This window comes from Lepidochelys olivacea, assembly GCF_965140295.1.
Source record: "Lepidochelys olivacea isolate rLepOli2 genome assembly, chromosome: 7".
In the NCBI taxonomy this organism is placed as follows: domain Eukaryota; kingdom Metazoa; phylum Chordata; order Testudines; family Cheloniidae; genus Lepidochelys; species Lepidochelys olivacea.
In genome coordinates, this window is record NC_140417.1 from 36,999,209 (window position 1) to 37,015,330 (window position 16,122).

General features: G+C 42.2%; 1 protein-coding gene across 12 annotated transcripts in view; it reads left to right on the plus strand.

Annotated features, from left to right (window-relative positions):
* IQSEC1 (IQ motif and Sec7 domain ArfGEF 1) overlaps positions 1 to 16,122 on the plus strand; it is a 716,009-nt gene that overhangs the window by 689,104 nt on the left and 10,783 nt on the right. For 8 of the 12 annotated variants that reach the window (XM_084635153.1, XM_084635152.1, XM_084635157.1 and 5 more), the window contains 3 exons: positions 2,354 to 2,453; positions 11,692 to 11,865; positions 12,579 to 12,755. In XM_084635153.1, coding sequence (XP_084491279.1) covers positions 2,354 to 2,453; positions 11,692 to 11,865; positions 12,579 to 12,755 — 451 coding nt within the window. The remainder of the gene's footprint in view (positions 1 to 2,353; positions 2,454 to 11,691; positions 11,866 to 12,578; positions 12,756 to 16,122) is intronic. The other 4 variants (XM_084635156.1, XM_084635158.1, XM_084635155.1 and 1 more) reach the window with 1 other exon arrangement.

Here is a 16,122-nt window from a genome sequence, read left to right on the forward strand (position 1 = left end):
ATCTCCATCATCAGAAATTTTTAAGAGCAGGTTAGACAAACACCTGTCAGGGTGGTCTAGATAATACTTAGTCCTGCCATGAATGCAGGGGACTGGACTAGATGACCTCTCCAGGTCCCTTCCAGTCCCACAATTGTCATTCTATGATTTTCTTTGAAACCTGAAGATTCTTTCTTGTTACTACTATTAGTTATAAGAAAGTGGTTTGGTACAATAGTTTATTGTTGCAAAAAATATTTGTGATAGTTCCAGTTTACCTGTTTCAAAAAAGGCTCATCTAGCTATTGAGATAAAACAGGAAAGGGTAATTAATCTGGCTATTGATCTGTGTTCAGTTGATCTGTTATGATCTAGACGTGTCTTTTCCCTTGAATATAAGTTGAGTAAGTTGAAATATGTTTTACAGTTGACTTTCCTTCCCAGCATACATTCAACTTGACCCAGTGTCTTTTAAAAATACAAATAAAAGGAGTGACAGCTTGGAAGCATTTTGTTGAATTACTTTCAAAAACAGGAACACTTGTAGTACTTTGTAGTCTGAATGTATTTTGATTTTTACCTGGAGAATTAAGTTGGTTGGATATTATATGCCATATTTTGTTGTGAGTGATAACATAAAGGTACATTGCCTGCTCATTATTTATAATTTGTACTCCTTACTCAGGGCTTGAACAAGGCAGCCTTCCCTTAAAAACAGAAAAATAGCCTTCAGATCCAAATGTGATCATGAGTGTAAATCAATGCAACAGTGTCATCCTCTGCAAACAGTCTGTGTTTTGTCTCCCTTAGTCTGATGCTAATAGCTTTGCCAAATTGTATCAGAGTGAAAACTGACTAGAGTCTTGTTAGTTATCAGTGGTGCAAATGGGGAACTCTATATCCAGAAGTTAAAATTAACAAGAACTGAATCAATTTTATTCTGCCACAACTTGAGCAAGCTGTGAGCTGCAGCAGAGGCAGGATCTAGTTATGGTGGAGGAGGTCCCAAAAACAGATGCTGAAGAGCAGGTTATTTAGTTATTATTTGTATTTCTTTAGTGCCTAGAGGCCTCAGTCAAAATCAGGGTTCCAGTGTATTAAGCACTGTACAAACACAGTCTAATCAGACAAGACAGACCAAGGGCAGGAGGAGAATCAGAGGCACTGGGAGGTGAAGAGACATGGCCAAGGTCACACAGTAGGTCAGCAATAGATCCCAGAATAGAACCCAGGTCTCCTGAGTTCCAGGCCCGTGCCCTGTTCTGCCTCTCTGCAGTCTCATTGTAGTACAGGGGACAGAGAGAGGAAAAGCTCTTTCTGACGTCTAAGAGCCAGAAGGGATGCGTGCTTCAGACTTATCGGATACCACCTAGTGGGAGGCTAAGATAATCCCACCGACCACACACTGATAGGAATCCTACCACCATCCCTGTGAGTTGGCTCAGTTTCTTATCTGAGACTAGCTCCTGGACTAGTGAGTGATTTAGTCCTTGAGCTATTTTGGGTAAATCTGCACAGCCTGTGGAAGTGAGCCTCTCAGCCTGGGTCGACAGACTTGGGGTGGTGGAGCTCACACTAGCTCTCTCTAAAAACAGCTGTGTAGACAGCACTTTGAAGTTGCGGCTCAAACTGGAGCGCTGGCTCTGAAGCTTAGGGAGGGAGGTGGCAGAAGTAGCTTGGAAACTCACTCATGTGGCCTATGTAGACATACCCTAAGTGTCTGGTAAACCTCTCAAGCCCTACATATGAGGCGTAAGAGAGGGAGTGAATAGGAATGAGGGTGGAGGGTAGCAGAGGGAGGGAAGAGGCTGATAGAATAAGGTAATAGAAGGGAGAAATAGTCAAGTACTGAGAGATTTTTGGGGGGAGTAGGAGAGACAAACAACTATGTGGCAGAGAAAGGGACGAATGACATATGTATGACATATGTAAGCTAATTGTGAATGTTTCAATTACATTCAATAAACAATATGTAATTGTTTCATTTCTTTAAGATTTAGGGGCAGTGGCCTTGGGAGATATGGTAACACACAGATACTTTGTCCCAAGCCCCCTGGTTGGTAGGGGTCATGTACATTTTTCAAGCCTTGTTTATCTGTCTGCAAGCAAAGGTTGTAGAATCATATCCCAATAGACTGGTTCCAGTGCAGGAGGGGGAAAAAAGAAAAGCAAAAGTAGCAAATAGTTACTGTATTGGAGACTGGAAGCTGTCTTTGGGTAAAATATATATATATTTCTGATATGCCAGTACCAAGAGTAATTAAAGTAGTGTGCATAGAATTGTTTCACTATTGTAGTTGAATACTTTCCACTGATGTTCAGATCAAAGAACACATTCTTATTTTGTCTGGGTTTTTTTAATTGATATTTTCAGGTCACCAAGATCTTTCAAAAGAAGAAGAATTCGGTCACGTACAGTTTTCGACAGTCCTTTTCCCTCTATGGAATGCAAGTTCTTCTTTTTGAAAATCAGTGTAAGTTTTTCTCTCTATTTTTCTCCATATGGTTTTCTGATATCAGGATGAAGAGCTGCCCATCAGTTTCTTAGGTCTAGGAGGTGAAGTCAGTATGTGCTGGAACTAGCCCTAGAATTAAATACAAGATGCTCTTTGAAAATAGCAGGACTGTCAAGAGACTTCTGGCTTAAGGATCGGAGTCACATCTGCCTCAGAATGGTGTTTCTGAATGCAGTGAGGACAAATTTGGTGTATCCTTTTTCTTCAGCTGCAATTAACAGATATAGTTCTAAATAATGACTGAGAGACCGATTTGAGTAAAACAGTCTCTCAGCTGCTGTTTGTTTGTTTAATATCTTTACTGATTTATAACTCAACTCCGTACCTAAAAGATTAAATACAAAATATAGTTAGATGAAGTTTCTGTATTTAAAAACCTGCATCTCCTGTCCCCAGGTGTTCCCAGGGTAATTTAAATGCTTCGCCCATCAGATGTATCAAACTCAGTCTCCAGGAGACAGCCAGAGGGGGCCTTCCATATGACTTTCTTGCCACTGCTCCTGGAGAGTTGAACCCCAGGAATCAATAGCAATAGCAATCTAACAGCAAGCATAGCTGTTTCTATGGGACATAAGTGGTTTCTCTGACATTTGGCACCCAGACCATGTATGGCTTTATAGATAATAGCCAAAACCTTGAACTGTGTAACAAATCCAGTGTGGTTCAGTGGTACAATAGTTTCTGGTTTCTCCAAGGTGTTCCTTGCCTGCCATTCCCATAACCCCTGAAAATGAGGTCACATGCTCAAATGGCTCATCCAAATAAAGAAACAAGTTGGTGTATTTTACATGAGCTGAAAAATCCAGGTGATTTTTTTAAAGGGTTACAATTACGGTTTATTGCTGTAATCTAGCTGTGAGGTTACAAAGGCATGACTTACTCAGGTACAGTCCACATCACACAGGAATGTTTGCAGCCTGGTCATAGATGAAAATAGTTGTCTGCCTCCACTGTCACCTGGGCATCCAAAAGCAGCTACAGAGCTAACATAACTTCAACTGCAAACTACACTGGCAAAGATCAGACATACACCTTCAATAGAGGGCACACTTACTGACTTTGCCTAATCCTAGAGATGCTTCCCCATGCCTTTTGCTATCGATAAACCTCTTGGTTCTTGTCCACATCCTCACTTCTGTGTAAACATAAAGACCTATGGTATCTTGGAGTCAGCGGAAATTAAGCATAGCTTTGAGTGCCCCCCACAGACTGATGCTGCTGCAGCCCAAGCCATCTCATTATATGTCGCCTCTTGCAGAAGTGAAGGCACATTGAGCAGGTCCCCATATGGGAGAAGCCTTGGGGTTGCTTCTTAAAGGGAAAGGAGCAAACCCACTGAAGAGGATGTTGTGTCCATCCCTCAAAGATTCTGCAGATGAGTCAACAGAATCAGTCACACTCACAAGCACACTTCAGGGCTATAGTAACCCATTTTCTTGTTGGAAAGTAAAGCCTGATCAAATTTTTAAAAACTGTCAAAATAAAAGTAGTTTTCCAAAGAAGTTAAAAACCAAAGTGTGCAGCTAACCTGTGTATAAGCTATTTATGGACAAAGAGCTTAGAATGTGCAAACAGTACATTAGCAGGGGAAGAGAAAGTCTAGTCCCCTGTAACCTGTGAAATTCATATTCTCTTTCACTCCTGTGAGTGAGAAGAGACTAACTCAAAGTATTGCAGGGCCAGCAGAGCAGGCAAGTAACCAATATCAATCCATCCAGTAAATCTACATGTTGCAGCTGTCAGAATCAACTTGTTCTCAGGGAATGCGATTCATGAACATTCTGAGGCCAGTGTCACTAACGCAAAGGGAGCGAAACCTTTCAATTTGGCTGATGCTGAGTCGATTGAAATTATTGGCATTGCACGGTTGATAAAGGTAAAATATATTATGGGATTTGTTGGCTCCAGATAAGGAAGTATGGCATTTATCTCTAGTGCATAAATAGGCCACAAGGAAAACATTTATATTTACAAACAAACGTAGTTTTAAAAATGTTAAGGTTAGCGGCGTATTTTTAGTGGAGTCCAGCTAAAACCTAAATTATTTATCTCAGTGTTTGCTGCTGTAGGAATCTCAGTTGTATTGATAGCCGTGCTGGGCATAGGAGTTTTATTGGGGAGTTTGGTCTCTGCAGAAGAGCTGATAAGTACAATTCACTAGCTTGAATTTCTCTCTAAGTGTCTTCATAGTTATCGAGTTGCCTTACTTTTCCATGCTCAGCTGTTATGAATGTCTTCCCCCCCCCCTTAGTTCTGCACTTTTTCTGGTTTATAACTGAATAGCTAGTTGGCTCCTCTTCCACCCAAGAAAGGTGAATGACCTGATTTCCCTTTTGGTTGAAACTATGTATGGTGCATAAGTCTTTGTGTAAACTGTAGCTGTATTTGACTCTGCGCTTCTTAAGGCAGTGTAATACTTTTTTTGGAACACAATGACCTTGGCAGCTGGGGGTAGAGATTGTCGCACACCAGATGGTGTTTCTTGAGTGAATGACCATGAGAGAGGATTTGTTGTTCTGCTTAAATAGAAATCTACAATGCTTGAATTCCATTTTGTTGTGCACTTGGAAGCACCCTGTGTTGGAGTAATGGATCATGGACTTTAATCCATGGAAGAGATCTGTATTTACTTAGTATTCAATTTGGGGACCTTCTGTCGATAAATAAGGTCGGATGGCTCAGAAAAGACATTTTATTAAATTATTTATTGCACATGTTCTAAGACTGTGTGAGGCCTCATTTCCAGGGGCCAGCAGTTCAAGCAAAAACTCAAATAGTTTTCTGTAGTGGAGAAAATCTTCATTATGTGTATATCTCGGTGTGTCTGTACCTTTCTGCTCAACTGGCAGATGTTTGTGTGACCAGCTGTTAAGACCTGCTATGTTAGATGCACAACTGGACTGCAGGCAGCTAGTTCAAGAATTAAAACGAGGACAATCTGATAAGCAAGGGCTGTTTGCCCCATCATTTACACATGCCTTTAATTAAATGATCCCCATTGTTGTAAATAAAGGTCAGGATGTCACTGTTCATGCCCTATAGAGTAAGCACATTTTTACTCCCTCGAAGCATGACACTGGTGGGTAACATTGAACAAAAAACGTGATTGGAGAGCTGAGGTTAATATGAAACATTCCTGCCTGTTTACTCACAAACAACCAAAACAAAATGACCAAGAAGAATCTATAATTCTGAGGGTTAGTGCTAGAGTCTTTGCTCAGCAAAAACTCCCACTCAAACATGAGCAAGGTGGTGGGATCAGGACAATTGAATATAAATTATCAGAGTTATGCATGTATTTTGTCATGGATTTTTCTTCCACGCTGTACAGCACTGTCAGTGCTTAAAGGGAACGAGTGCATAAAGCTTAAATACTTCAGTATTTATTATGGAACGTTAAGTTAAGCAGTTCCATATATAGAAAGTTCTAATATGCCTTGAGGCATTTTCACTAAGCCCCTCTGTCTCTTGAGCTCTTTAGGCTTCTTTCTGTTATGTCCACTATAATTATATACCGAAGTGTTACATTTTCAAGGCGACCCTGACCTGCTATCTCAAATTACATCTGTAAATTTTTCACTTACAGTTGTTTGCATGTGCAGACTAGATAGTTCATCTGGCTGGTTCGCACATGCAAAACGAGACTGTTAGTGTGCTAGCAATTGCACGTGCAAAGATGCCAGGCATAATTTCTGAGAAAGTTTTGAAAATCTGGCCCATAATGAATAAGAATATTAAACTTAGCCCTGGTCTCCACTAGCACTTTAGGTCGAATTTAGCAGCATTAAATCGATGTAAACCTGCACCCGTCCACATGATGAAGCCCTTTATTTCGACTTAAAGGGCTCTTAAAATCGATTTCCTTACTCCACCCCTGACAAGTGGATTAGCGTTTAAATCGGCCTTGCCGGCTCGAATTTGGGGTACTGTGGACACAATTCGACGGTATTGGCCTCCAGGAGCTATCCCAGAGTGCTCCATTGTGACCGCTCTGGACAGCACTCTCAACTCAGATGCACTGGCCAGGTAGACAGGAAAAGAACCGCGAACTTTTGAATCTCATTTCCTGTTTGGCCAGCGTGGCAAGCTGCAGGTGACCATGCAGAGCTCATCAGCACAGGTGACCATGATGGAGTCCCAGAATCGCAAAAGAGCTCCAGCATGGACCGAACGGGAGGTACGGGATCTGATCGCTGTATGGGGAGAGGAATCCGTGCTATCAGAACTCCGTTCCAGTTTTTGAAATGCCAAAACCTTTGTCAAAATCTCCCAGGGCATGAAGGACAGGCCATAACAGGGACCCGAAGCAGTGCCGCGTGAAACGTAAGGAGCAGAGGCAAGCCTACCAGAAAACCAGAGAGGCGAACGGCCACTCCGGGTCAGAGCCCCAAACATGCCGCTTCTATGATGAGCTGCATGCCATTTTAGGGGGTTCAGCCACCACTACCCCAGCCGTGTTGTTTGACTCCTTCAATGGAGATGGAGGCAATACGGAAGCAGGTTTTGGGGACGAAGAAGATAGCTCACAGCAAGCAAGCGGAGAAACCGGTTTTCCCGACAGCCAGGAACCGTTTCTCACCCTGGACCTAGAGCCAGTACCCCCCGAACCCACCCAAGGCTGCCTCCTGGACCCAGCAGGTGGAGGAGGGACCTCCGGTGAGTGTACCTTTTAAAATACTATACATGGTTTAAAAGCAAGCATGTGAAAGGATTACTTTGCCCTGGCATTCGCGGTTCTCCTGGATGTACTCCCAAAGCCTTTGCAAAAGGTTTCTGGGGAGGGCAGCCTTATTGCATCCTTCATGGTAGGACACTTTACCACTCCAGGCCAGTAACACGTACTCGGGAATCATTGTAGAACAAAGCATTGCAGTGTATGTTTGCTGGCATTCAAACAACATCCGTTCTTTCTCTCTCTGTGTTATCCTCAGGAGAGTGAGATATAATTCATGGTCACCTGGTTGAAATAGAGTGCTTTTCTTCAGGGGACACTCAGAGGAGCCCATTCCTGCTGGGCTGTTTGCCTGTGGCTAAACAGAAATGTTCCCCGCTGTTAGCCACGGGGAGGGGGGAGGGTTGAGGGGGTAGCCACGCGGTGGGGGGAGGCAAAATGCGACCTTGTAACGAAAACACATGTGCTATGTATGTAATGTTAACAGCAAGGTTTACCCTGAAAGAGTGTAGCCACTGTTTTATAAAATGTGTCTTTTTAAATACCGCTGTCCCTTTTTTTTTCTCCACCAGCTGCATGTGTTTCAATGATCACAGGATCTTCTCCTTCCCAGAGCTAGTGAAACTTAGAAAGAAAAAAAAAACGCACTTGCGATGAAATGTTCTCCGAGCTCCTGCTGTCCTCCCACACTGACAGAGCACAGACGAATGCGTGGAGGCAAATAATGTCAGAGTGCAGGAAAGCACAAAATGACCGGGAGGAGAGGTGGTGGGCTGAAGAGAGGGCTGAAGCTCAAATGTGGCGGCAGCGTGATGAAAGGAGGCAGGATTCAATGCTGAGGCTGCTGGAGGACCAAACCAGTATGCTCCAGTGTATGGTTGAGCTGCAGCAAAGGCAGCTGGAGCACAGACTGCCACTGCAGCCCCTCTGTAACCAACCGCCCTCCTCCCCAAGTTCCATAGCCTCCACACCCAGACGCCCAAGAACGCGGTGGGGGGGCCATCGGCCAACCAGCCACTCCACCACAGAGGATTGCCCAAAAAAAAGAAGGCTGTCATTCAATAAATTTTAAAGTTGTAAACTTTTAAAGTGCTGTGCTTAAAGTGCTGTGTGGCATTTTCCTTCCCTCCTTCACCACCCCTCCTGGGCTACCTTGGTAGTCATCCCCCTATTTGTGTGATGAATGAATAAAGAATGCATGAATGTGAAGCAACAATGACTTCATTGCCTCTGCAAGCGGTGATTGAAGGGAGGAGGGGGCGGGTGGTTAGCTTACAGGGAAGTAGAGTGAACCAAGGGGCGGGGGGTTTCATCAAGGAGAAACAAACAGAACTTTCACACCGTAGCCTGGCCAGTCATGAAACTGGTTTTCAAAGCTTCTCTGATGCGTACCGCGCCCTCCTGTGCTCTTCTAACCGCCCTGGTGTCTGGCTGCGCGTAACCAGCAGCCAGACGATTTGCCTCAACCTCCCACCCCGCCATAAACGTCTCCCCCTTACTCTCACAGATATTGTGGAGCACACAGCAAGCAGTAATAACAGTGGGAATATTGGTTTCGCTGAGGTCTAAGCGAGTCACTAAACTGCGCCAGCGCGCCTTTAAACGTCCAAATGCACATTCTACCACCATTCTGCACTTGCTCAGCCTGTAGTTGAACAGCTCCTGACTACTGTCCAGGCTGCCTGTGTACGGCTTCATGAGCCATGGCATTAAGGGGTAGGCTGGGTCCCCAAGGATACATATAGGCATTTCAACATCCCCAACAGTTATTTTCTGGTCTGGGAATAAAGTCCCTTCCTGCAGCTTTTGAAACAGACCAGAGTTCCTGAAGATGCGAGCGTCATGTACCTTTCCCAGCCATCCCACGTTGATGTTGGTGAAACGTCCCTTGTGATCCACCAGAGCTTGCAGCACTATCGAAAAGTACCCCTTGCGGTTTATGTACTCGCCAGCTTGGTGCTCCGGTGCCAAGATAGGGATATGGGTTCCGTCTATGGCCCCACCACAGTTAGGGAATCCCATTGCAGCAAAGCCATCCACTATGACCTGCACATTTCCCAGGGTCACTACCCTTGATATTAGCAGATCTTTGATTGCGTGGGCTACTTGCATCACAGCAGCCCCCACAGTAGATTTGCCCACTCCAAATTGATTCCCAACTGACCGGTAGCTGTCTGGCGTTGCAAGCTTCCACAGGGCTATCGCCACTCGCTTCTCAACTGTGAGGGCTGCTCTCATCTTGGTATTCATACGCGTCAGGGCAGGGGAAAGCAAGTCACAAAGTTCCATGAAAGTGCCCTTACGCATGCGAAAGTTTCGCAGCCACTGGGAATCGTCCCAGACCTGCAACACTATGCGGTCCCACCAGTCTGTGCTTGTTTCCCGAGCCTAGAATCGGCGTTCCACAGCATGAACCTGCCCCATTAGCACCATGATGCATGCATTGGCAGGGCCCATGCTTTCAGAGAAATCTGTGTCCATGTCCTGATCACTCACGTGACCGCGCTGACGTTGCCTCCTCACCCGGTATCGCTTTGCCCGGTTCTGGTGCTGCATATACTGCTGGATAATGCGTGTGGTGTTTAATGTGCTCCTAATTGCCAAAGTGAGCTGAGCGGCCTCCATGCTTGCCTTGGTATGGCGTCCGCACAGAAAAAAGGCGCGGAACGATTGTCTGCCGTTGCTCTGACGGAGGGAGGGGCGACTGACAACATGGCTTACAGGGTTGGCTTCAGGGAGCTAAAATCAACAAAGGGTGTGTCTTTATATCAAGGAGTATTTCAGGCAGGACTTCACGGAGGGTTCCAATAAGAAATGGTGCACCTAAGTTATCGTTCTTATTGGAATGAGGAGGTTAGCCTGGCCTCTGATTGATACATGGCTAGATTTACCTCGCTGCACCTTCTCTGTGAGTGACTGCAGTGTGACCCAGAGGAATGAGTCCCCTAGACAGGGGAGGAGGCAAATGAGTACAAAACAAATCTGGTCTATTTCTTGTTTTGATCCACTCCATCTATCTTTTACATCTTTGGCTGGCAGCAGACAGTGCAGAAGGACTGCATGCCATCCACATCTCATGGCTGCTCGGCAGAAGATGGTACAGTACGACTGCTAGCCATCCTCATCTCTTGCCTGCCTGGCAGAAGATGGTACAATACGACTGCTAGCAATCCGCATCTCTTGCCTGCCCGGCAGAAGATGGTACAGTACGACTGCTAGCAATCCGTATCGCCTGCCTGCTCACCATAAGACGGCTCAATATGACTGACTGCAGGACTAAAGAGAATGACCTGGTCAAGTCACTCCAAATTTAGTCCCTGCGCCCATGTCTGCCCAGGTGCTCCTAGCCGACATGGCCAGGAGCACCTCGGACGCAACGAGGACGGCTACCAGTCATACTGCACCGTCTGCTGCCAGAAGGCAATGGGTTGCTGCTACTGTGTAGCAATGCCGTACCGCGTCTGCCAGCACCCAGGAGACATAGGGTGACGGTTACCTGAGTGGGCTCCATGCTTGCCATGGTATGGCGTCTGCACAGGTAACTCAGGAAAGAAGGCGCGAAACGATTGTCTGCCCTTGCTTTCGTGGAGGGAGGGAGGGAACGGGGGCCTGACGATATGTACCCAGAACCACCCGCGACAATGTTTTAGCCCCATCAGGCATTGGGATCTCAACCCAGAATTCCAGTGGGCAGCGAAGACTGCGGGAACTGTGGGATAGCTATCCACAGTGCAATGCTCCGAAAGTCGACTCTAGCCTCGGTACTGTGGAAGCGCTCCGCCAAGTTAATGCACTTAGAGCATTTTCTGTGGGGACACACACACTCGAATATATAAAACCGATTTCTAAAAAACCGACTTCTATAAATTCTACCTTATTCCGTAGTGTAGACATACCCTTAATTTATAAAGTATATCATTGTTTGCAATCTGCTGAATCAAACTAATGTAACACACTAGATATATATATAATTTTAGATCAATTTTTAAAATATATTATTTGTAAAGACCTTCAATAGATTGTATTTGCTTGCTGCAGTATTGTTTAGGTCTTTAGTAATGTTAGGGTTAATGTTTTCATTTAAACTAGACATGTTTGGTTAGTCTTTTTGTTTGTTTGTTTTAAATCCAGGGATACTGACTGGGATTTACTTTACTTTAGTCAAGGTTAGCTTAAATCTGAACAAGTTGTCCCTTTGAGCAAATCAGCCAAACCTGTTTTTTTACTGGCATTGCTACTACAAACAGATTTCATTTGTGTGTTAGTGTTGTTATTGTCCATGAGGATGTTCAGTGAGATTTATCTTCCTTTAGAAAATGCATCTGGGTTCTGAGCAGGTAAAATGGCCTTCTGAGTTTTTGAATGTGGTAGTAAAGACTGCTTTTCTCTGACGTCTGTCCAGGGTTCGGAAATGGTAACAAAGAGAATTAGTGAAAAAATAAGTAAAAATGGAAGAGAATAAAATTAAAGATAATAAACATTATTTAGCCTTGTCTTTTCTCCCTTCCCCCTTCCCACCCACAGATTATCCAAATGGCATACGGCTTACATCAGCTGTTCCAGGAGCAGATATCAAAGTCCTAATAAATTTCAATGCACCCAATCCTCAGGATAGAAAGAAATTTACGGATGACTTGAGAGAGTCTATTGCAGAAGTTCAAGAAATGGAAAAGCACAGAATAGAGTGTAAGTACAAAGGTACATATAATAGAGCATTTTCAAACTAATCAACAATTAGTAAATCAGTTTAAGATATATGTAATATAATCCACCAGGATTTAAATCTTAAAATAATGTAGCTCTCCATCTGTGGCTTTGATATTATTTTAGAGATAAAACAGTGATTCCTAAAACTCCTGCCAGGATCTTTAGACTGATAGCTAGCGTACTATGTAATTGCAATAGAAATATATCTTAAGCACCAGCAAAAACTGACTGATGAGTAAGTAGAGGGTGGGTCTATACCAAATACGGTGAATAAGTTGTACTTAAGTTTTAGGGCTATTTTAAATGGCTTCTTAAAAAGAGGTATTGTCTTTTGGAGATGGGCTTTAGAAGAACGTTCACTCTATTTCTCTTTATATCAAACTTTATTCTTTTGAAAAGCATCATGTTTGCTGCTGCTTCAGTAGCCATTGTGCAAATGAACATACTGGAAGCTGCAGATATCTATCTATCTATCTATCTAAACATAGGATTTTATATTCTATTTTTCCAGCATGTGACATCCTTTCATCACATATGTGATGTTATAAAGCCACTAGGACAGGGATCAAGTCTTCCTCCATGTACAGTTCAACTCCACAATAAACTGACATCTCTGGATACATAATATTTGGCTTGTCATGTCATTGGCTCCCTTTCATTATAGTCAATAACTATGAACTGTACAATCATTCTCTTTGTTTCAGCTGAGCTAGAAAAACAGAAAGGTGTGGTACGTCCAAGCATCTCCCAGTGCTCCAGCCTCAAAAAAGAATCTGGCAATGGGACGCTGAACAGAGCCTGCCTGGATGACAGCTATGCCACTGGGGAGGGACTGAAAAGGAGTGCACTCAGCAGCTCCCTTAGAGACCTCTCTGAAGCTGGTAAGCACCACATTTATTCCCTGCTCCATATACCAGTGCATGCAAAGAAGTGTGATAGATAGTTAAACTTTCTGTATTGCTTCTTTACATGGTCGCCATTCACAAATGAGCTTGTTTTTACGTCTATTTGCTTTTTTTTTTTTTTAACATTTGTTCTTGGTTTTATTGTTGGGTTTGTTTTTTATTTATTTTATTTTACCTTATTTTACTGAACAAACTCTTTGAAAATATCAAACTGTTATAGCTTGCTATGTATACTTTTAAAGGAGAATGGAGACTGAGGAAAAATTGTAAGTGTATTATAGAAAAATGGTTGACTAGTGCTAGGAATAACCCACTTAGAATTCCTTTGTTTTTTCTCTTATTTTTTTCCTCCTTGTTAATGTAGACTTAGAAAGAAAACACTGAGGTCCCTATGCAATGACTGCTTCCTGTGTATTTTGTGCTTAAGTGTACCCATGTACTACATTGATGAATGAAATTGAGTGAAGCCCTACTAAATTCTATCTAGAGTGATCGTATCAGTCACACAGCATAACTGAATTATATCTCATCATTGTATTACGCGCAACATAGGTCCTAATTCTTGCTGAAGCTGTTGTTTGCAAAATACTATTGCCAGAGTAATAGGAAAAAGCCCTGCTGGGCACAGTAGTAATGTCCCCAAGAGTCATAGCTGCTGCTGTGGCTAAAATTGGAACTGACCGATCTAAATGGGGTTTTCTAAATATTTATACATTACAAAAAATGGAAATGGAAAGATTGGTATGTGCCTGTTTTTATTTTATTTATTTGTTTTGCTACATGTCATTAATTATTAGTAATTAGCACCCTCATGTTTTCCAGACTTCCAGGGGCAAATGTTCAGCCCTGTGTTTAGAATGTTAGGCACACTGCTCCTGTTATTGCTAATAGAAGTTACACCTGTAACACCAGCCACGCCACACTGACAGTACCCATAAGAGTAGCAGCAATTGAATTTTTAAAAAAATATTTTATCTGGCTGTATTATTTATTTTGATTTGTTTTTTTAAATGGTGTATGATCTACAGTGGAGGCATAATTTTGTAATACTGTATATATCTTGAATAGTTAGCCCCTGTTAGCCTTTCCTTTTAATATCAAAGAGGAGGATTTAGCTGTGCTGCAGTAAATAAAACACTGGTAAATTGAATATGTAGTGTGTGTACGTACGTACGTGTGTGTGTGTGTGTGTGTGTGTATATATATATATATATATATATATATATATATATATATATATACGTACACACACACACACACACGTACACACCACCCCTCTATTATCACTTGTGTTTACTCTCTGTTTATATCCATCTATACCCATCTGCCTCATTAAAGGACATGGGGCCTGATCCAAAGCCCACTTCAAGTCAGTGAGAGTCTTTCCGTTGACTTCAGTTGGGGTTGGACCAAGCCCAAGTCCTCATTGTTATTAAATCTAAGCTGTATGGATATCTTCATCATTTTTTGTTTTATTTTAAGTTCATTTAGAATGAGAACAGCCATGTTACTGGATGTGGGAGTTTCATGGCTATACAAACCAATTTCCGTGGTTCCTGATTAACTCTCTTCATCCCAAAGGAATTTTCCATCACGGTCTTCCAAATATTGCCATGTACATAAATCCCTTTACAGGGTTATGTTCAATAAACAAGATGAATTTCTCTTGATCATGAAAACTTTCATATTTCAAAATTGTATGCCCGCTGTTGGCATGCTTATTATTGAAAGTGGTCTTTTTCGATGTTAGAAAGTAGAAATCATTTACAGACTGGAGGGTTTATCGATTAATTTGTTAAACCCAACCCAACTCAACTTAATTTTAATATTTACCCACTGACAGTTATGGAGAGCTTCTGTTTGGTCTTGTGCAGTGCATTTAACTTGAAAAATTACACACCTGTCACTTGATTTAGGTTAATAAAACACCATTTTCAGTCCCTGGGTACATACTACTATTTCTGTGATACATCAAAATCACTGTAGTGCGTTTTACAAGTACCTCCTCTAAGTTTAGCTTGCTTAGGGGGATTCACTCTGTTTTAGTATGGAACAGATGACCCCTAGAAAAATCAAAGAAAAATTTACCAGTTAGCAGAGGCATTGTGGTTCAATGACTGTACCAAAGCAGCACACACACAAATAACTTCTGAAAAAGGTGGGCTGAAATAAGTTCATCCTAATTCTTGGTGTTTGTACTGCTATGACGTGAAATATAGGATGATAAAGAAAGAGGATCTGGGTGTACTGTGTGTGTATGTGTGTTTGTATAGAAAATGGGGATAGTGGGCTGGATTTTTAAGGTGTTTCTTAATTTTGCAAAAATCCAATTTTACATGTGCAAACTGAGTAATTGCATATGCACAGAGTTCAGTGCATAATTTCCTAAGGAACACTGCAGAGGTTTTTTTGAAAGCACTCTAAAAATATGGTTCTATGCAAGGGGAATCTAATTCTGTAAAGAAAGTTTTGGCTATGCAGGTTTCTGATGAAGCTGTGGTTTGGAAAACATTAGCTAATTTCCCCTTGCCAGAAGTCGTCATACCTATCACAGAGGAATAGTAGTAGGGAAAAGTGCCTTTAAAATGTTTTCTATGCTTGAAAAGGAAAAAATAAATTAAGTCTCAAATCTAAAGAGAAAAAAGACTGTTTGACCCTTTCACCTCCTACAAGCTGAAATTGGTTTTTGGAGAGCAATAGTTCAATTCCACAACAGGCAAACAATATCTAATATTGACCAGGTACTCTTTGCTGCTGGCTATGTTTCCATGAAAACATAAGTTGTATTTGCAAAAATTAAGTGAATGGGGGCTTTGGGGGTTTTAAGGTTAGTATTTAATAACCCTTATCTTGTTCTCTCTGATCTGACAACTGCTGCCATGGAATAAAAAGTAGAAATGGGAACTGGCAGCCAGCTGTATTACAAAACATGAATGAGTCAAAAGCATTTAATACTTCATCCTTTTTCAAATATGAAAAATGTGAGCATTTTTGTTGCTCATAACTGAACTGTCAGCCTGAATTGTCAGTGTGATTAGCTCTGTCCACTGAAAAATAGTCAAGAAAAAACATACTTATTTACCCTAGAATGTAGAATTCCAAATGCATGTGTAAAATGTTAGAAGGAAACAAAACACAACTAGAAAAGGAATGGATTGTGCCAAACTCTAAGAGAACTTTAGACAATTCCAAAGCTTTCTTCCATTTATGATATTGAAATGGGCCTACACATAGATATGAAAGATGAAAACTATCCCATCACAATTAGTAATGGGGGAACAGTGGTTTTGTGATTAAAAGACAGGACTGGGGAAGATATGTGGGTTTCTGATTCTATATATGC